The following is a 20,717-nucleotide window of genomic DNA, read 5'->3' on the forward strand; positions in this document are numbered from 1 at the left end:
GATAAATTATGAAGGTAACAGCTCAACCTTTCTATAAGATATATGTATAATTTATATCTAACTTGACAATTAATTAATTAGATCTATGCTTTCTTACACATCTACTCACAATATAAATAACAAGCATTAAGAATATTGGAAACTGATGAAGTGGTACATTTTTCTTCTATACTAATTTTGACTTTCTTTTATCAATAAAATCTTTGTCTTCAGTTGAAAGTAATGTTATTTTATTGGTTATATTTACATACATTATACATTCATAATTTTTAAAATATTACATAGAAGAAATGAGTTGCACATAATACATAATATTTTAAATATTTAACGTGTCATAAATCAATTGGGAGGCATAAGATCCCAGACGCTGTGCAAAGTGGTGTTTTCTCTAGGTTTCTCTGTAGCAAGACCTAAATAATTTGAAAAGCTAGGCTTTCTTTGATTTAATCCTTCAATAAAATAATAACCGAACGCATCTGAAATTTCAACAGAATTCTCTTGAATTTCAGAATATTGTTCTACATTTACATCTTGTTGCAATGATGCCTATAATAATTAATTATTATTAGAAAATGCAATTTATTTATTTAATAAATTATGCTTGAAATTAGCTCGTTTTAATATTACCTCATGTTCAAATGTGTAATCTACACCAAACATTGGATTTTTTTCAAATGTTTGAAAGAATGTTAAAATTTCTTTATAAAGAACATGAAGTTTTTGAAGAGGAGTAACTCTAAATCCTAACACGTAACCTCCATTTGATTCTGTACTTACAATAACTAAAGATGGACCAAATTTTGAATTTTTTATAGTAATCTATTAGGAATATGAAAACTCTTCATTAATTTCTTCATTGTATATTGTAAAAGGTTTAACACATGTACTTACACTTGCTATCACAAGGTAGGGCACTGATACATTGAAATGATAATTCATATCAGCAAACCATACTAAGCGTATATTTGTTGCAATAAAAGTTCCAATATTTCCCTAAATAATAATCTTTAATACTCAATTTTTTTAAAACAGTATAATTTTCATAATTAATGAATAAAATTGAACCTGCTCCAATGATAAATTCCAAATGTCTTGTGAAGTTGAATGAATTATTTCTTGCGGTAATAAAATTAATTGCTTATCATGAATTATTCCACTCCTTAATTTAATTTCTCGATAAATTTTTGATGAAAGATAAGATCTATAACAAGAGTTATTAGAATATAATTCACATAACTTTTTTCACAATTGTGAGTTTTATTAAAATAAACTTAAAAAATACATGATGAGCAATATTAAATAAGTTATTCCTACAAAACATTCATTTAGAAAGCAGGTGTATATACTAATATATAAAGAATCAAATTTGCTTATTACCAAGACAAATTGGTACATACAAACATATAATAATAAAATATAATAATACAAAATTTTTTCATAGAGTTACTTCAGAAGTATTTCTAAAGTCATTTTTTACAGTGTATACAAAAATGTAAAAATAGTTGCAGTACAGTGCTACAAAATAATTCTAATTGCACATGTGATTTAAGTCAATTGTAGTTTGTAAGAAAATTCTATGTGAGAAGTGCTTTAAATAACACATGATATGTACCTGTATATACCAATAACAGACGTAAAATGTCTTGTACTTTTTGTATCCTGATTTGTAAATATAAATTCATATCTACAGTTTCTATAAGAAGCTAAAATATGTAGGGCTTGTGTATGTCTTCCTTGCAACTACAAAAACAATATTTACTTAAACATATAATAAAATCTATACATATAAAAATTAATACAAATTTTATTAAAACATACTGACATTGTGTATAATTTTGGAATCTATTATTAGAAAAGTGTTGTAGCCTAAACCTGTACAAAAAATATTTTTACATAAGATTTGACACTTACTTAGTTATACAGAATTTTGTAGTATTGTAAAAATAGATTTAAAACAAAATAAAAGAACGATTCATATAAAGATACATCTAATATGGCTTTGTTTCAGAGTTACTGTTTGTTTTGTGTTGTAGCAAACTTTTATGAATATTGCATAGATCGACTTCGCCTTACAGTTTATCAGAAAAGTTTAAAGGTCATCAAGTCTGACTGACTTGTAAATACTTCTTTATAATATATGTATGTCAATAAAATAATTTATTATGTTTACAGTACTGCAAGTTCACTACTACATTCACTGTACCTTGAAATTGTTTACAGCAGTCAAGTTTTGCTAATTATACATTGTCACTCACATATTTAAAAAGACTGTAATGGATTACTGGAACATAAATCAATCCGAGAAACATGTCTTTGATTATAAACTTGACAATGAGTCACTTGTAACAAATCTATTGTAACAAAATACTAGTGAGTTAGACATAATCTTTTTAAGCAATTTCTATCAAAACAGATACACTCTTGAACTCAAAAACGAGATTGTATCAAACATTTAAATAACCAATTTGTATAATTTTTTATTGTAACCCTTATAAACATTTCAAACTCATTTGATGAATGCTTGAGTCTATATATTCGAAAATACACATTGTTACTATTTGAATATATCTTGTTTAAGTTGAGTGTCACTTGAATATATTGTTCTTATTTTTTATAAACATCTTATAAATGGATTTAAATCCAAACATTCAAACTGTAAATCTATTTACAAAGTAGTTGATTTCACCATTAGTAAAAATAACAAAATTAAAGCTAAAAAAGTTAAAAATTCTTACTGATATTAATTCGAGGAAGAAGCATAGAATACCATATTATCCTGAGATTTGTTACTATCATTCTACCATTATCACCTGCATTCCCTTTTGTGTCTTCTATTAAATCAAGCTTATCAACAGCAAATTCTCCTAATCGTAATTGTATTTGTCTATAAGAAATTGAATTCAGTATGTTAACCATAATTATGTTTCTTAGAGAATAGATACAGGATAAAGAACACAGAAATGTGAAGAAGAAACAAAGTAAAGGTAAACAAGATAATGGGACATTACTGAAAAAAATAAATAATATGAAGAAAAAAGAACCAAATGAGAGAAGACAATGATATAAAGATGTGCAGATGTGCAGAAAATACAAAGCAGAGGTAAAAATGGAAGATACAACAGAAGGTGTAACATGATAACAGTGACCACAAGACCAATATACTTATTATCAGCAAACTATTTACTACTACTACTAATAGTAGTAGATTATATTACCCAGTATTTTTTGTAAAAAATGCAAAACAGTTTCATATTCAATATTCTACATAATATTAAACTTATTCAAACATTGTTCAACTTATCAAACAGAATCTTAATAGGTATATTCTAGATCTCGAATGTAGTTTATAATGTCATATAACCTGACAATTTACACGACATTAATATACTGATACCTGTATTAATAACATGAATAAAAATAGAAAATGTTAGATAGAGATATTACGTAGAAGAAATGTCGAACCGAACTTCATTATCTTGCCACATTTTTAATAGAAATAATAGTACACCGTTAAACAAAATTGAACAAAATACTCGATCACCTAATCCATGAATTTAAAACGATCTAAAGGACGGAGCTTGATACAGACGAATGTGAAGTTAGCTCACAATGCTCTGCGAGAATGCTCTATCTAATCTACGCTCTACGTCCTACGCTATCGCAATCATGTTCACTCTACGGTAGACGGCGCTACTGTAGAATGGGTGTTCTACTCATGTGAAGTTAGCTCATAGTAGTAACCAATTTTAATAAAACATACATAAAAAAATTGCTCTTTAATTGCCCATCAATTACTTTTAATTACTCACTTTTAGTTTTCGACATATTTCCAAAAAACTTTTTCGAGGAATCTAGGGGCTTTTATGGGTTGTCATCAGACGTTCAATATCACAAAACTTCTAAAATAATGCACAAGATGATCTACCGAGGCTACCAAGAAATTACTCTTTGCTTAGAATGAATTACTCAACTCTTAAGAAGCAACAATTAGGTCAATAAACAGCAGATTTTATAAATAAAAGTATTTTAAGTTAAAAGTAAATTAAAACTTTAGATCGACTCTGATCCATAAGTCATATTATAATATGACTCTACTAAGAACTACATATATTCAAACTCTGTTCTAAATTCTGTCTGTTCCTTTCCCTTTCTTTAATAACCTTATTTATGTAACACATTACAAATGTGAAATAATACACATAATTTTTCTATTAGTCAACGTTACCTTTCTCAATGAGTTTAAATTATTGTACATTAAATAATTAACAGAAAAATATACATAGTATGTATGTGCATACAATGTAAAATTTTTGAAAATATCTCACTTGTTCGTCCGCAACTTTAATTGATCTTAACCGCGTAATGCTTTTTGGCCATTCTTTGCAAAAATACGGCTAAGAAATTAAAGTGTAACTGTTTAATCTGTCATTTATTGAGATACAACAGGTTTTATGCGTCGATGTAAGCTAGCAGACTGATATGTGCGACCAGTTTCGCGACGGTGCAAACAGCATGATGATTTTTTTACAGATTTCTCGAAAACTAGGAGTGAGCAATTAAAATTAATTACAGAGCAATAATAGGCAAGAAAAGAGCAATTTTTTAAGCCATTCTGCAATGAGATAATGCAATTTTTTGGAAACTTGTATAATTGTAAACATGTATGTAGTGCCAACTTAATGCAGTCGTAATTGCAAGTAATTAAAAGTAATTACAGGGCAGGAAGAAGCAAATAAAGAGCAATTGTTTATGTCACTGCGCAATGTTACGGAGCAAGCTTTTGAGTTTTCATGTGGATGCGAACGTACTATCTGTATTAATGTTACTGAAGATATGCGCATGCGCACTTAGAAGTTACTAGATTACAGTTTCATATTGTTATTTATAAAATTTGTTGTTTATTGACCAAATTCGACTCTATTCTGAGAATGCACACATACGTAAGCACACAAGTATTCGATATTTCACCACAAGTTGGAGTAGTTTTCCAAGTGAATATTATTCGTAAATAGAGGTCGCCTAATTCAGTCCGCAAACTATGTATCGGTAAGGCAGTTTGACCTGAAATACAAAACTCTATTGAATGTTAGGTCTATTATTATCTGGTCGGTGCTAATACTTGCATCAGTAGATAGATGAAAGTTCATAGAGTTATAATTAATCAATTTTCGTAAAAAATACATCTTCTAAGATACTTTTAAAAAAGCTCAAAATTTCAAGTACCTTTTCTTTCTTCACTCGTGGATAGATAATCTCGACGAGAGACGAGAGCCAATTCATCCCCACCACTCGTGATGCGAATGTATTTGGCGCGAATTTCTACCGAACTACCGAAGCTTCTGATTTGATCTCTTACAATTACAACCTACAACAGTGAGTGGCTTTGCTTCAGTCTTCAGACAGTTCAGATTTCGGTCGGTGCTGTGCTGATGAGGACCAGTGCTCTATGAAATCAGTCAAATTCAAAGTGATCCGAAGTCGAACAGGGAAAGAATAATTCAAATGTGCAAAACACAATTTATATTTTCAGTACAAGGGAATTCAACTAAAGGAATATTTTCTTCAAAAAACGAGAATTGATGAAACACATGTTCATAATATAGAATCGAGATACGAAATATCGAACGTTATTACATCGAAAACAAAATATGTGACTTATGCTGTTTTGTCTTATAGCCACAGATATATAGGAAAAGAAAATATATAATTAGATGAACACTATGTTAATTTTAATATGAAGTTGATAAATATTACATGATAAATAAAAATTTATATGCATATAACAGTGACTATCGACAACGAATAGTTTTTAAATTTATTATTATTTTATTTATGCACCATATAGAATTCTATTCAAAATGAAACTACATTGTAATGTTGAAGTCAATAACAGACAATATTTACCAAATATAACACGAAGCACATCAAAACGTTCCATTTTAGCAATTGGGAAACAAACAGTAAAAAATAATGATTTATACATTCTTTGGCAGACTTTGCAAAATAAACAAGGTACAAAATATAAGGTAAATGAACAAACATGTTTGAAATATTAGAATAATAAAATATATTAATGCTTGTCAAACTAAAGTAGGATTACTCAAAGTTCTAATAGAGACTTCAAGAACTGAAATTCAGAAAATAGAGTAAAAATATATAAATAGACGAAAATTTGGAGTTTGAAATTTAAGGATTTAAAAATTCGAAAATTTAAATTCAATGTTTTGCATTGGGGTTCCTGAATGAGCCTACTTTAGTATATTAACAGATTAATATGTAGGGTATCCCACCAACGCTGTTTATTTCAAATATCATTAGTCCAAATAAGAAAATAAAGTACTACTTATAAAAGCTGTAAAGTTGAAAAAAGACAGTGATGGTTCTTTTATAAATGGAAGCATAGAGATCTGATCAGTTGGAATGTCCAACGTTCATGCTAAAATTGATAAAATAGAAAATTCTGTATACAAAAGTATTATAATACATTTACCCTATAAATTGCTTTAAAGATGTTTGACTTTGTTCACCTTATTACGTTGATTATGAAGTATGTTTAAAATTTTTCTTTCTTCCATAAATTAGAAGTATATTTACTTGTTCTTTGAATTAAAATTTTGTGTTGAGTATTAAATGTTTACTTGATAAGAAATTTATTAATATTAAAAGACATGAAATTATTAACCCTTTTTGATAAACCCTATTTTATCAAATTTCTTATACTGAAATTTTATTTTATAAAAAAGAATAAAACTAATTCCCAGGTCCTTATGCCTCTCCTACAAGAGAACCATTACTATTATGTTATATTTTCTTTCTCAGTTTTACAACTTTTACGAGTAATTTTTCTGCTTTTTACTTGAAATGATTAAGATATTTTGAATTGGTAGAGTTAGAGGGACACCCTATGTTTAAGAGAAATTTTTATTTACAATTCATCTTTTTATACCATTTTAATATAACTTTGTTACAGATTGAAAACAATATTAGTCAAATATTTACTAAATTTATTGATGAAGGAAAGGCTACAATTCGGTTTATTGAACCACCTTACGATTTAATTATCAAAGCAGATATAATTCAGTTAAAAAGTTTTATGCACATCTTGAAATTAGTAATATCTAAGAAAGTAGATCCATCAGTTCTTGCTATTTCAAATTTAAATTCAAAAAGCATAAGTTCTATGTCAAAAATTAAAATTACGGTTAATAAACCTTCGGAATATCCAACTTTAGAAGGTTTCCCAAAAATGACTGAAGAACTGTATTTGTCAGGATTAAACAGGAAATCATTTGACAGACAAATTTTGAAACTCCAAAGTCTGAGAATATTAAACTTATCTGACAATCAAATTACATCACTACCAAAAGAATTAGGTCTTTTACAGCACCTACAAGAACTTCATTTATCGCAAAACCGTCTTGACAAAGCTATAAAATGGACCTGGTTAGATCAAATTGCAATACAATCTAATTTGAAATTATTAGATATAAGTAACAACTTGGTATGTCAATTTTGTTACATAAATAATATAAACTATATTCTACTATACTACTGCACTCTTTTTTATTTTTGATATAGTTATCAAATGTACCAGAACAAATTGGAAAACTTCATGCCCTTGTCAACCTGAAGATTAGCAAAAATAGTTTATCATATTTACCTCAAAGTATTGGAAAGTTAACTAATTTGAAATACTTGGATGTATCTAAAAATAATTTAGTTTCTATGCCTGGTAGCATGGGAAGCTTACATCTTATTTTACTGGATGTCTCAGAAAATCAATTTCAAAGTATAGATTCTTATAACATGCATAACATAGATATACCTACTTTAGTTGAATATGCAGCTAGATCATTTCTGAAAACAAGGTTTGTATAATATGTATATATTTTTATATTTAATATATATATATATATATTCCCATTTATACATACAGGGTGGGACATTTAAATGGGAATACTTGAATATCTTCGTAATATTTTCGGCTAATCTACAAATCTATCAAGTTTTGTCAAAATCGGACATTCACATTTCGGGATGTTCCCGTGAGAGTTATTTTACTGGTATCACGTATGACTAGTGAACATTGTCAGTAGAATAATATTTTAAACAGATTTTAAACTTTCTTGGAATAATTATTAGCAGAGGATGAAAACAGTTATAATATCAGTTTCGGTTCTTGAAACAGTTAACCAAAAAATATTATAATTGTTATGGATATATCAGTTTTGGTTAATTTTGGTTTCGATTATGGTTTCTTAGAACCAATATATCGGTTATATATTGACTACGGTTTCATCTTCACATTCTTACATCGATTTCATTACAGTTCTTAATTCTTATTAAATTTCTGAAAATTTTAATATATATGGAACATGTTAAATAAGATAGTAAATATTTTGTAGTAGTACATAATACTATTTGATAACAATGTTGTCACAACGTATTCTACTGTCACGGACTTTTGTGTGTGGTTTTTCTCCTCGTTTCTTTACGATTCGATATTATTTCATACACAGGAATAAGACACAATGTGTTGTTATTTATTATTAATACTCGATCAAAGACAAATCGATTCACTTAATTTCGATTTTAGAAGACGAAGAACACAACAGAAACTTAATACATAATATAAAATTAATAATTTTATATTAAAAATTAATAATAAAATTAATAATATTATGTGTTAGAGTTAAACTTAATAATTAGTGTTAGTGTTAATATCCGTATTTATATTCTAACAATAAATAGGAAAAGTTACAGCAATGAGTAGGGGGAAGTACAAAAATATTTTAAAACGTGTGATTATGAAAGGACACTACAATGGTTAATCAAAACTGTGTTCCAATAATGTCAGTATGTAAAGTGTAATGTTAATGTTTTCATATAAATATTAATATATTACATTGACAGTATAAACATTTTTTATACTGTGTATAAAAATTATATAAATTATACTTTTATTCAGTACCATTCTACCAATTTCCAAAAACATTTAGAACTACATCATCTAAATAAATCTACAATTGTGATGGTTCAAAAAGAAAGCGATAAGAGAAAAGCTAGTAATCATCAAACTACTGTTGTTACGTTATATGTTTTATACATATTAAAATTTTCACAAATTTAATCAGAACTAAGAATTATACTGAAATCGATGTAAGAATATGCTATTATGTAAAATAGAACTGTAATCAATATAGGACCATTATAATATTAGTTTTGAAGAACAGTAAGGGTCATTCCATGCAAAATCGGACACTGTTCAAAGTAACATCTTGGATCTTGTTCAAATTTGATATATTGTAGTTTTTAGCAATATTTAAATGTATGTGAAAAGATTTTATATTGATTTTACAACTGCTTGAAGTAGAGTGCTAATTTTTTCAAAAATTGATAACTCCTAAACTAGTAAATGCACCAGAATCAGCTTGTGCACGCTTATAATGAAGGCATTAGAGTACTAAATAAAAATTATTCTGTTAAAAAAATTCGTTTTTAACTTTTTTTTTTGTAATTGTTTTAAATACTACCATATGTATGGTAGTATTTAAATGTGTATTTTGCATAAACTATTCATAAGTTATTAACTTTATAGTTGACATGCCATCAACATTAGTGGTACCCAATGTACACCACTTTGTATATCAGGGTGGGGGGGTAGTCTTTATCATATTATATGTTCAACATAAAACTTGAATTTAAACGAATGTAAAATAAGTAGAGTGAACAATATTATTGCATAGAGTGGCATTAATACAAAGAGTAAGGTCACATATGCGAAACTATGATTAGTAAAGTATTAACTTACCACATAGCGTTAACTACAATTACAAAATACAAATCTGATAACTCTATTTTTATGTTTTCATAGATATCCATATAATGCAAGATTAATTCCTGCAACACTGGTAAAATATCTGGATGGAGCAAAATACTGTGTCTGCAGCAGTTCTTGTTTTCAATCATATATAAGAAAATCTGTAGAATTTAATTTAAGTTTAATAGCTAACAGTGTAAAATCATCAGGAAATATTAGAGTACCATTTGATTGCTATTTTTGTTCAATGCATTGTTTACGTACAATAAATTCTGTAAAAATACGATACTAAAATAGGTTTTAAGTTTATAAGCATTTTACTTTTTGCTTTTTGTAACACATATTTACATAAATAATTTATTTCCTTGTAACTGAATAGAAGAACACAAATTCTATTAAATAAATATTTTTAATATTATTTTACATCTGATTAAATTAATTGTTAATCAAGTAACTCAACTTCTGTTTAACTGCAACAAAATATCAAAATGTATTTTATTATTAGAACATGTTCACTATAAATACTATTACAGTATTAGTCATTAGTTCAACTTCAACTATATTAAAAATAAAAGATTTCATCCTATAAATTGACAATTTTAAGTAGAAAGATTAGATTGTGCGAGGTTGCTTATTATTATTACTACTCTTTGTTATTACAGTATTGCCTCGATACAAGTAAATTGCTCGGGAAACAAAGCGGTATTGTATTGAGAGCTGGATACTACATATTTGGCCCGCCTTTGTTTTACTCCCTTGGTGGCTGTCGCAGGGGCAAGGAGCGAGACACGCGTGACAGATACAAGTCGTAAAGATACAAATTGTTTAGTTCAGTGTGACTTGTGTTGAAGAAACGGGAATAGATGTATTTTTCTCACACTACCTCTTACGTACCCTATCCGCGATTTCAGTTGAAGAAATACATTCCGATTTTATTCATTTTCACTTACTCTTAATTGACATATGTGTATACACATGTATATCATATAAAAATTACTTTAGTATGATTATTCTAATATTTAAGGATAATTATGGGAAACTGAAAAATATATAGGAAGAAGAAATAGGAAGAAATTATTTTTAAAGCAGATTTCAAGTATAAATTACATATTTCCTTTTTCTTTTTCATTTTAGTATTTATTGTATTCAAACGGCCTAACTGAATAAGGAGGTCAAAAATGCCTCCAAACCAAATTCGGCTTGCGATGAGTCGTTCGGTAGTTTATCACAAAAAACTAGTTTGTGCCAATTTTCAATCTTCCATCTCAACCTGGGGATTAGTAATGGGGGTAAACAGAAAACCACGTTTTTTGGAAATTACTCGTACTTTATTGAATAAAAAATTCGACAAAAAATCGGAAATGTTTCGAGAAATGCATTCCAAAATTATTTTTATAAATTTTATTTTGAAATGTTCTCAAAAATCATTTAAAAGTAAATGTTGATAATTATTACATAGTCAAAAATTGAAAAAAAAATATAATAATGAGTATAAAAAATAATGACCCCAAAAAGGGGCTCAAACCTGTGGTTAAAAAGCACGTAGAGGTTTGGCAGGGAACGCTCTGTCGCTGCATCACTGATGCCGTTGGGAATAAAGCATCGATATTTCAGAACATACCTCGCTTAGTATAGTTTTCATCGGACGAGTTTTATTTTCTGTAATTCTTATGTTATTTTCCTGAGTGCAAAAACATTAAATATTGCACAAAACACTTATCTTTTAAAGAGTGTACGAAAATTCGGTGTACATGTTACGCTGGCGCAAAAGAAACGATGAAAACATCGGCTTTTGATTTTTTTAACTATGGCGCACCAAACCGAAAAATCTGAAACACGCTGCACTTTTGACCTCCTTATTCGGTTAGGCCCTTTGGTATATATTTTATAAATTAAATAAGGTAATTGTTTGGGATTAGGGCCTCCTCACTAATTTTTTTGCGCCTTTGCTACGTTGTAGGTTTTGATGTGTAGATTAAGAATCTGAAAGAAAAAATTGTCGCTCGCTTCCTGTTTTTGAAATATAAAAATTTATATTACAATGCGGGCGCTGCCGTATCAGATATACAGTACTGGCAGAATGGAGCTAATGCGCATGCGCGAGTTCTGCGGGGATATAAAACGCTCATGTCTGCTTTTCAAAGCTTGAAAATCTAGCAAAAATAGTTTACCACACTGGCAGGATATTCGATGAGTCAGATAATGAACAACCCTTGGCTATTGCTTCAAGATTTAATTGGAAATGCGAGTGAGTGGCCCTTGTTTATTCAGCAAACATTTGGGAACAGAAATCTCAATGATCACAACAGAATGATCATTGTAAATTTCTGTTACCTAAATGGAGTTGCCAAAGTCGTCCTCCATGAGATATTACAATTTACCTTTAAAAAGAACTACACGACAAGAAGGCGATATGAAATAGCAGCTCGCCATAAATATTTGGCCGATGTAACGTATGGAGAAGAAAGGCGGAAGCGCGTGTATTCCTATTTCGATGTTCCATAAAAGAATGTTTTACTTAAATTGGGATACACATCCCAGAACATAAACAATCAATATTGATTGTTAAAAAACAGATCTTTTCAGAGCCACAATAATTAACGTAGAAATACAATACGTATTTGGTTTAACTTCACCATGTGTTTTGAAATATTTATAAAGAAATTATTTTTTACATAAACATATAGGTATTGACTTCTTTGCTTCTGGAAATAAAAAGAAATAGTTTGACTGCAGCCCCTGCTTTATAAATATATAAGTTCATATGCTTGCTCTATATTGCAAATTATTAAAGTAGATATTGTACATGTTTGCTTTACCAGTACATACACTAATATGTTTGCTACGTATTGCAGACTTTAACGGCTAGTATTATAAAAGGTTCCTCTAAAAGAACATATTGCAATGTCTGCTGCATGCAACAAATTGACAAAACAAGCATAGTTAATAATATTTACTTTATTAGTTTGGCGCATCGATGAAAACCAACTGCAGACTCCTTGTGTTTTGAGCTGTGTACGTGCGCTTACCCAAGCAAAGAAAGTCATACGCGATGAGCGAGAGAGACAAACGGTTTCGCAAATTACACTCTACGTCTCGACACTTGCATAAATGAATTTTTCGCGGGTACAGAACCTACGAGTAGACTTCACTACAGGGTGCTCTGGTCCGTTTAAACTCCAATAAACACTATACGTTGAGAAAACTGTAAAATTACAAACTGTAAGCATGAAACAGACACTGCTGTAAACAAGCAAGATGGCTACCGAAGTGACAATTTTGCAAATATCTCACGATTTAATGGTTTTTTAACTCATAGCACACCAGACTACCCTTCCTTGGATTAGCACAATATCGTGGAAATGCGATTTTCCTCAATTTAACACTTCTGGAAGGCGTAAAGTGTAATATTCATTGTGCACCCATTTTGACAGAAAAATAGTTGAACGATTTGCCGTTAGAAGCGTTCATGGTATATCTCAACCAATTTGGTCATATTACCATCAGCATCGATGAAAATACAGATCAGTCGATAAATGTAATCTAGAATTTAACAGCTGAATGGCGTATTCATCAAATACACGAATCAGACAGACAGATATGTATGTACATTAGGGTGGACCTTAGCTATACTTGACAAAAGTTATTTTGCTAGATTCTTTTAGTCTCACTCCTCAAAATTGTGACACTTGCTAAGAAAATGATTTGGAAAAAATTTGGGGTCAATTGGAGCATGGGAAATGGACGCGCATCAAATTTGAAAATTTTTTAATTTTTTAATTTGAACATAAATATATGTTGTGATATATCGTTGAATTTGTCTTTTCTTTCTCTTTAAAGATACACACATAACATAAACAGTTATTAATAGAAAAAACACCCGTGACCTTGAAAACTCGAAAAAATGACCTTGAAAAAAAATTTTTTTATCATTATATTCACATTCTTATATCCTACAACTTTTGTTTAAAGAGTTTTTTAATATATTCATAACTAACAAAGATATTAAATTAATTAATACGCTCCAAAAAAAAAAGAGTTCCAAGATCGAAAAAAAAAATTATTATAGACATTATGGAAAATATGAAAAGAAATGACATCAAAGTATTTCGTCCAAGATTTGCTAACGGACTCGTCAGTAGGACCAGCATATCCTGTCTTAATTCTTGATACAACATCTTACGTTGCTTGCCTGGAATTGAAGGTATTGTGTAAGTTTTTAAATTATGTATACAAATGTAGTAAGCGTTGCGTCCCAGATCTGCTTGTGGACGTTCGGTAAGACCATGCAGATCCTGCCCTAGACGCGACTGTGTTAACCCTTTCGAATAAATTACAAAAATAAAGTGTAATGCATACATCAACAATAGTTTAAAAACCCTAGTGAGACATATACATACATCTCGCTGGTCACGAAAAGGTTAACAAGCAGTTTTCAACAAAAACTGCTTTAATACCGACAAAAATGTTGTCGGTATTAAAAATCTTTGGAAGAATCGTCTGGAATTTGGAGAAATAAAATATTCCACTTTTTTGTCCATATAGTGATGCACATCCTTCGAAACGATTTTATATTTTTTAATGCATTCTTTATCGTCACTATCTGTACTGGCATTTATTGCCTCTACCATTTGCACTTTCGTTTCATATGGTACGGCACTATCGAAAAATGACAATGCAGCCGTTTCTGGTGCCAAGTACCATAAATGGTTAATTAATTTGTTCATTGCAGTACGGCTTATTGTATCATCAATTTGACGATAAGCGCACAAATTTTGTAAAAATTCTAAATCTTGCCGCGGAGCTTCTACTGCGATTGGAGCTTGCATCCACACTTTTAAGTATAAATTGGCAAGGAAAATACAAATGTCGCGAATCCCAGTGGTCTCTTCGCTAGTCAAAGTAAATTCTTTTCTGAATAAATATATTTTTAAACAATATGTTGCCTTGGCCATCCATCGAGCGTGATGAAAAGCTCCCGGAGCTCGGAAAGCATAATTTTTTGCAAAATTTCCGCCTAAGAACATAATTGTGAGTTCCAGAAATTCTCGGTAATGTTCCCATGGTTGCTGTTTGTGTTTTAAAGTCTGCATTGCAAACTCACATTTCAATATATTTACGAATTAAGCATTTAAGAAACAAATTTGATGGGCGTCCATTTCCCATGATCCAATCGACCCTAAATTTTTTCCAGATCATTTTCTCAACAAGTGTCACAATTCTGGGGGGTGAGGTTGAAAAAATTTTTTGGTCCAAAAATAAGGTCCACCCTAATGTACATACATATTACAATTCTGCCCATCAGGAAAACTCGAACAAATCCAGCTCCAGCCGAGATTTTGATTCTTACTAATAAGAGAACATCGCGAAGTGAAAGTCTCCGATTTTGATGAAACTTTGTAGGATTGTAGAATAGCCGAAAATATTCGACACGTATTTTTTTTATTGCTTCTAATTCATCTAAAGGGTGTGAAAACCACCCCCAAAGTTGGGGGTGGAAAACATATTTCGTTCAATATCTCCAAAATTAGTGCGTGTAGCAAAATGATATACATGGGGCGATTGTGTATTTTTGAACGAAGAATCCACCTATGTAAATACTTCTTAAAAATATCAATTTATTTAAAAAATATATTAAAAAATAGTATATTGTCGTTGTTTTCACTGACTACATGCTGATCGATCGTTTTGTAAATTTGTATGCAAATACTATGAACCAAAACACGAAATACGGCTAAACTAGAATTTTGAATTTTTACGTTATAAATCAAATAATAACATTCCTAGTTAGACTACATTTTGTGCGAAATTGGGCCCTGAAACGAGTGATTTTACGAAAAACATATGTCCTTATAATGTTTTTTCATTATATTATGGTACATGTTGTTTATTGTTCACTAAATGTATAAATAATAACATTGCTAATGAATACTCCCAACGTTTTGCACTTGTTGCAAACAGTACGAGAGGTTCAGTGTGAGTGACCTTTGCATCGATGAAAATGTAGCAAGTAAAGATGGTTTACAAATCATTATCCTTTAATAGTTATTATCTTCTATATACGAACAACTGGAATTGCATACAAATTTGTATTTGCATACAAATTTGCAAAACGATCGATCAGCATGTAGTTAACCCTTAAATGCGCAACATCTCCAGTTTAAACAAAAAATCATGTACATTATTTAGACACTAAAAATAATTGGCGTGCATAATTGGTTTAAAGCTTCTATTAGAAGTTTAATCTGATTAATTTTAATAAGAAGGTATTTTTAGTCTACAATTCATTTTGCATCAGTCTTTTGATTTTAGAAGGCATTTTATGGATGATTCATATGTGTAACAATTTACATTAAAGGGTTAAAAAGTATGAATGAATGAATAAATAGTATGAATTTAATGAATTGTTTATTCTATACATAAAAGTTTTACTTTTGTATCTGCCCACAATTATGAAAGTGGTCCAAGTCGTATATTTCTTATTTTGGGATATTGAAAGGATTACATTTGAATAAATTGGAAAATATTTCTATATTACATAACATTGTAATCTAGAATTTTATTACTCTTGATTAATGAAAATTTGTTATGAATGTGAAATTTTGCGTGAATCCCATACGAAAATGTTTTTAAACTTAGACCACTTTCATAATTATGGGTACATATATATTGTCTCATTCGTAATACTCTTTCTTTCTTGCTCGCACCGTACATTTCTATATTCCGCATGAAGCAAAATATCGGCTCAAGGCGTATTCAGTAGAGATTTACTGATGGATAAGATTGTAATTGATGTGGCAACAGCGTGACAGAACTTTCCTACGATGCGATTTGGCAATTATACCTTCGCACTTCTCATTTGTAATTCAACAAGATAACGCTAAATGCCACATTATCAAATGTCTCATGTGTAAATTATGTTTTCATTAATGCCCGTTTCTTCGCAACAGCGCTTCGATCGATTCGGAGTAGGCCCCGAAGGAGTCTGCCCTCTTAATTCTAATAACAGCTGAATCACTTTAAGTTTGCTACATTTAAATTCCATATAGTATTAAGACAAAGAATGTACATAATTTGATATAGAAATGCAATAAATAGTACTCATAATACATGTCTCTCTAATAAGTTACTTATAGTTATATTAAACACCATATCGTTATATTTTCAAAAATTACCTACGTATTTTTCATCCTTTGTACAGTACTGCCTCGATACGAGTGAACCTTTCGGCTATCGATACAAGCGCGTCGCTATCCCACCACTTTGATTGTAGTTTGCCACGGCGATAATAGGTACAGACAAATAAATTTCGCTTGATACGGTCGCAACAGCACCTTTGTTATTTGTAATAAAAGACAAATTAGAATATTTTTCTCTCACTCTACACGCTTGTGGTCCTTGCCTTAGCAATTTAAATAGCTGAAATACGTTTCACTTTCATTTTTTTCATTCTTCAATTCATTCGCTTACCTCTCTCAATTTATATTTAACAATACAATAATTATTTTATGTTCCTATACAAATGTTTAATACTATAAATATAAATGAATAATTATTTTAATTTTTAAGGGTAATTATGAGATAGGTATTGAAAAAGAAAAGTAACGATACTTGGAATGTTTATCATAGTATTGATTTAATGAAGAAATAATGCAAGAAAAATGTATACTGTTTCGAAAGTAGTATTTAATAGGATAGAAATTAAATATTTACTTTTTCTATTTTCAGTATTTATTCAAATTTGCTATGTTTTCCATAAATTAAACCCAAATATTGTTACGTACGAAGAATATTTTCCGTTACTCTTCCAAATATTTGAGTCTCTGCCTGTTAAAAGGAAACGCCCTAGCATTCTCAATTTTTTGTTTATCTTAATGCGAGCGCAACTCCGATCAGCTGGGCAACAATCACGACGCTGTAACAACAAATTTTCTTATATGGAAATTCCTAATGAATCCCCCACTCATTTTTTGGCCTATATAAACCCCCCGTACCGTTACGTTGACAGTCAAGTTTGTCAGAGTTGGTTGCTACTCAGTTAGATCCAGCATAAGTTCCCTTTCGAATTTATAGTTTAACCTCATAGAATCCACGAGTCGGCAGAAATTCTATCTGGCAATTTCTACGACCACTCGTGTTGACTAGAAAAAGGGGATAAACTTTGCAAAAAGTAACTAAATCTCAACAAAAACACTGTTAGTGTAAAAATATGCGCCAAATACATTCACAGAAATTGTGTTTATTTCGATCCCAACAAAAACGTTGCTAGTGTATCCCAACGAAAACACTATCAGTGTTTCCTAACAAAAACACTATTGTCAACAAAAACATCGTCAATGTAAAAATGTACACCCAGTACAAGTATCGCTTTAGGAGCCATACACAAATTGAAAAATTAAACTTAAGATGTATTTGGCGGGCCCTTTTGCGAAGAAAGTGTTTTTACCAGGCCTGAATTGAAGAGGAAGAAGGGACTAAGAGAGACTAGAGAGACTAGGGAAGACTAGAAAGTCTATAACTTCTAGCTAGTACATCAAGAATCTCGGTAGAAACTCGCGCCAAGTTCCTCGCCCACTGATATACAGGGTGTAACAAAAATGTCGCAGTTCCTTAAAAGGGGTGATTCAGGGGGTGATTTGAAACAACTTTTTCCTTAGCGAAAATGTAAGCTGAGGCTTCGTTAACGAGTTATTAATGAAAAACACCGGCCAATGAGAGCGCGAGTTTGCCGTTCGAGCGACTGCGGTAGCGTTGGGTACGCGCTGGGCGCTACGGTTGTACTCCGAACAAGAAAGTCGACATGCGTCGAAGGAAAAGCATTAGTGTGAAAATATTTGCATAACGTATAAACGAAAAAGCAATGCAACAAAAGAAATGAACGGAGAATTGGAGAATTAACGTTGAAGATAGAAACGTTGAAAGTAGTCTGCGTTAGATTTAAAAAATAATAATCATTAATGAATTAAATGCAATTCATCTGTAGTTTGTAAATCTGTGTCACTGGGTCACTGTATCGATACTGGTCATCGACCTCTGGAATGGTTTATGGCAGGGTAGAATTTTTCCAAAGAAGCTCCTTGTACCCCCCACGTAGTTTAAGCACCTCAGACCTTCTTTGTTCGGACACTCCGAGATCATGTCTCCTTCGAAACCAAAGCAATAAAGCCATAAATTACCTAAACGCGTGCCCTAGCATAAACCATTTCGACGGTCGATGACCAGGATCGGTACAGTGACCCAGTGACGCAGGTTTACAAACTACAGGTGAAGTTTGTTCTCTTCTTCCTTTATTTTTCGTTGTATTGCTTTTTCGTTTATACGTTATGCGAATAAGAGATTTACATATTCGTATTTTTACGTTGCACGTACTTTTCCTCGATTTTAAGTAATTATTCACTTCAAGTGATAAACAAAAAAAGGACTCGGTGTTATTTATTATGTCGCTTTCAGTTTTCATACTAATGCTATTTTCTTCGATGTATGACGACTTTCTTGTTCGGAGTACAACTGTAGCATCTAGCGCGCGTACCCAACGCTACCGCGGTCGCTCGGGCGGCAAACTCGCGCTCTTATTGGCCGGTGTTTTTCGTTAATAACTCGTTAACGAAGCCTCATCTTACATTTTCGCTAAGGAAAAAGTTGTTTCAAATCACCCCCTAAATCACCCCTTTTAAGGAACTGCGACATTTTTGTTACACCCTGTATATACTATGGATACGAGATGCCGAGAAACAGATTGATGTGGCTTTACATGCCAGCGCCGCCAAGTTAGACACTGGTGTACTACATTCCCCCGGTTGCGCGTTAGGGAGAACGATGATTTTGTTTCGTAGCGTGGTTTGGCGTGTTTTTTGGGAGCGTGTATTTACTGTTTATCGTGGTTTGTCGTGCATGTTTGATATTTAGTGAATTTTCGGAGTTAGCAGATATGTTATCTATGTATAACAATGAAAAAATTATAATAATGTTTGGCAACATTTTTAAATTTACTATTCACTTTCTGCGAACTTCAATAATCATGACTTCTGTTTCTTTTATATTATATTTATATATTTATTTTATTATTTTCATGAATATCATTTTTTGCAACTAGTTTTTCTAACTTTAACCCTCATACAAACAGTTCGTATTACTCTGTTATATCAATACGCGTCTCTTGTAAATTCAATCTTTCGAATTTCGCGCCAGTTCCGTTAGTACACTGGTGTCTAACTTGGCGGCGCTTGCATGTAAAGCCACTATCAATTCGTATCAGCCGCAACACGGCTGGCTTATGGCAATCTTGTATCCATAGTATATATATCAGTGTCCTCGCCCTACGAGTGGTGAAGATGAATCAATTATACGTCAAATAAGCGATCTTACCAATCATAATAAATTTAAACACTAGCAACGACTGAGCCAGCATTTCAGAACTGTGTGTAATGGATGCACACATACATATTTCGTTCTGTAACAATATAACTGATATACAGAACTACTCGAACTTCTTTAAAAACTTGCTTATTCTTAATTAAGCTATTGTGAACTATGATTTTAATGCAAAAGGGCTCGTCAAGTACATTTTAAGTTCAATTTTTCAATTTGTGTAAGACTCCTAAAGCAATACTTATCTCGTAAATTTTTTAAAGCGCACATTGTGTATGACTTCTAAAGCGATGCTTACGTGGTCAATTTTTTAGAACGCACATTGAACTAGTCACATGTGTTTTTGTTGGTCTCCAAGTCTGAAGAGGGTACATGGAGTACTAGTTGATCCTAAATATTTAGCAATATGTAGTTATTTTTTATTTGTAGTTATTTATTATATTTATTTTTTATATTTATATTTAGCAGTATGTGTGGTGACATAGGGTAATTCTCTAGCCTGGATGTGTATGTAAGTGCCTTCAGGTTG

The 20,717-nt window shown here is 30.9% G+C and overlaps 2 protein-coding genes across 12 annotated transcripts; one reads left to right on the forward strand and one right to left on the reverse strand.

Moving 5' to 3' along the window:
- Positions 1-183: 183 nt before the first annotated feature.
- Bbs5 (Bardet-Biedl syndrome 5 protein) lies at positions 184-5,037 on the reverse strand. Of its 8 annotated transcripts, none has more exons than XM_076386947.1 (8): positions 4,969-5,037; positions 2,736-2,884; positions 1,823-1,872; positions 1,613-1,740; positions 1,066-1,201; positions 892-993; positions 628-819; positions 184-546 (listed from the first exon to the last, which is right to left on the reverse strand). In XM_076386947.1, exons 2-8 carry the CDS (start codon positions 2,794-2,796, stop codon positions 340-342), a joined length of 876 nt encoding a protein of 291 aa, XP_076243062.1. In that variant the 5' UTR covers positions 2,797-2,884; positions 4,969-5,037; the 3' UTR covers positions 184-339. The 8 variants fall into 8 exon arrangements, with proteins under 8 accessions (XP_076243062.1, XP_076243059.1, XP_076243058.1 ...); XM_076386944.1 differs by lacking the exon at positions 4,969-5,037 and adding an exon at positions 4,716-4,786; XM_076386943.1 differs by lacking the exon at positions 4,969-5,037 and adding an exon at positions 3,609-4,674.
- Positions 4,902-10,818, forward strand: Lrr47 (Leucine-rich repeat 47). 4 transcript variants are annotated; one of them, XM_076386936.1, is made up of 6 exons: positions 4,902-4,940; positions 5,013-5,046; positions 5,249-6,026; positions 6,971-7,501; positions 7,579-7,868; positions 9,875-10,203. In XM_076386936.1, the coding sequence occupies exons 3-6, from the start codon at positions 5,859-5,861 to the stop codon at positions 10,110-10,112; spliced, it is 1,227 nt and encodes a 408-aa protein (XP_076243051.1). In that variant the 5' UTR covers positions 4,902-4,940; positions 5,013-5,046; positions 5,249-5,858; the 3' UTR covers positions 10,113-10,203. The 4 variants fall into 4 exon arrangements, with proteins under 4 accessions (XP_076243051.1, XP_076243052.1, XP_076243054.1 ...); XM_076386937.1 differs by lacking the exons at positions 4,902-4,940; positions 5,013-5,046 and adding an exon at positions 5,051-5,105; XM_076386939.1 differs by lacking the exons at positions 4,902-4,940; positions 5,013-5,046; positions 9,875-10,203 and adding an exon at positions 10,483-10,818 and having other exon boundaries at positions 5,234-6,026.
- Positions 10,819-20,717: the final 9,899 nt, after the last annotated feature.

The sequence above is a fragment of the Calliopsis andreniformis genome, chromosome 10 (genome assembly GCF_051401765.1).
Source record: "Calliopsis andreniformis isolate RMS-2024a chromosome 10, iyCalAndr_principal, whole genome shotgun sequence".
Taxonomy (NCBI): Eukaryota; Metazoa; Arthropoda; class Insecta; order Hymenoptera; family Andrenidae; genus Calliopsis; species Calliopsis andreniformis.

Excerpts from the sequence above, each read along its gene's own strand:
- Bbs5 (XM_076386940.1), bottom strand. The coding sequence starts at position 3,485 with ATGTGGCAAGATAATGAAGTTCGGTTCGACATTTCTTCTAC. Across the intron at positions 2,885-3,444 it reads CGGTTCGACATTTCTTCTAC|ACAAATACAATTACGATTAG; the intron begins GTAATATCTCTA and ends AATTTCTTATAG. Across the intron at positions 1,202-1,612 it reads TCTGTTATTGGTATATACAG|ATCTTATCTTTCATCAAAAA; the intron begins GTACATATCATG and ends CTCTTGTTATAG.
- Lrr47 (XM_076386936.1), top strand. The coding sequence starts at position 5,859 with ATGAAACTACATTGTAATGTTGAAGTCAATAACAGACAATATTTACCA. Across the intron at positions 6,027-6,970 it reads AACAAGGTACAAAATATAAG|ATTGAAAACAATATTAGTCA; the intron begins GTAAATGAACAA and ends ACTTTGTTACAG. Across the intron at positions 7,869-9,874 it reads AGATCATTTCTGAAAACAAG|ATATCCATATAATGCAAGAT; the intron begins GTTTGTATAATA and ends ATGTTTTCATAG.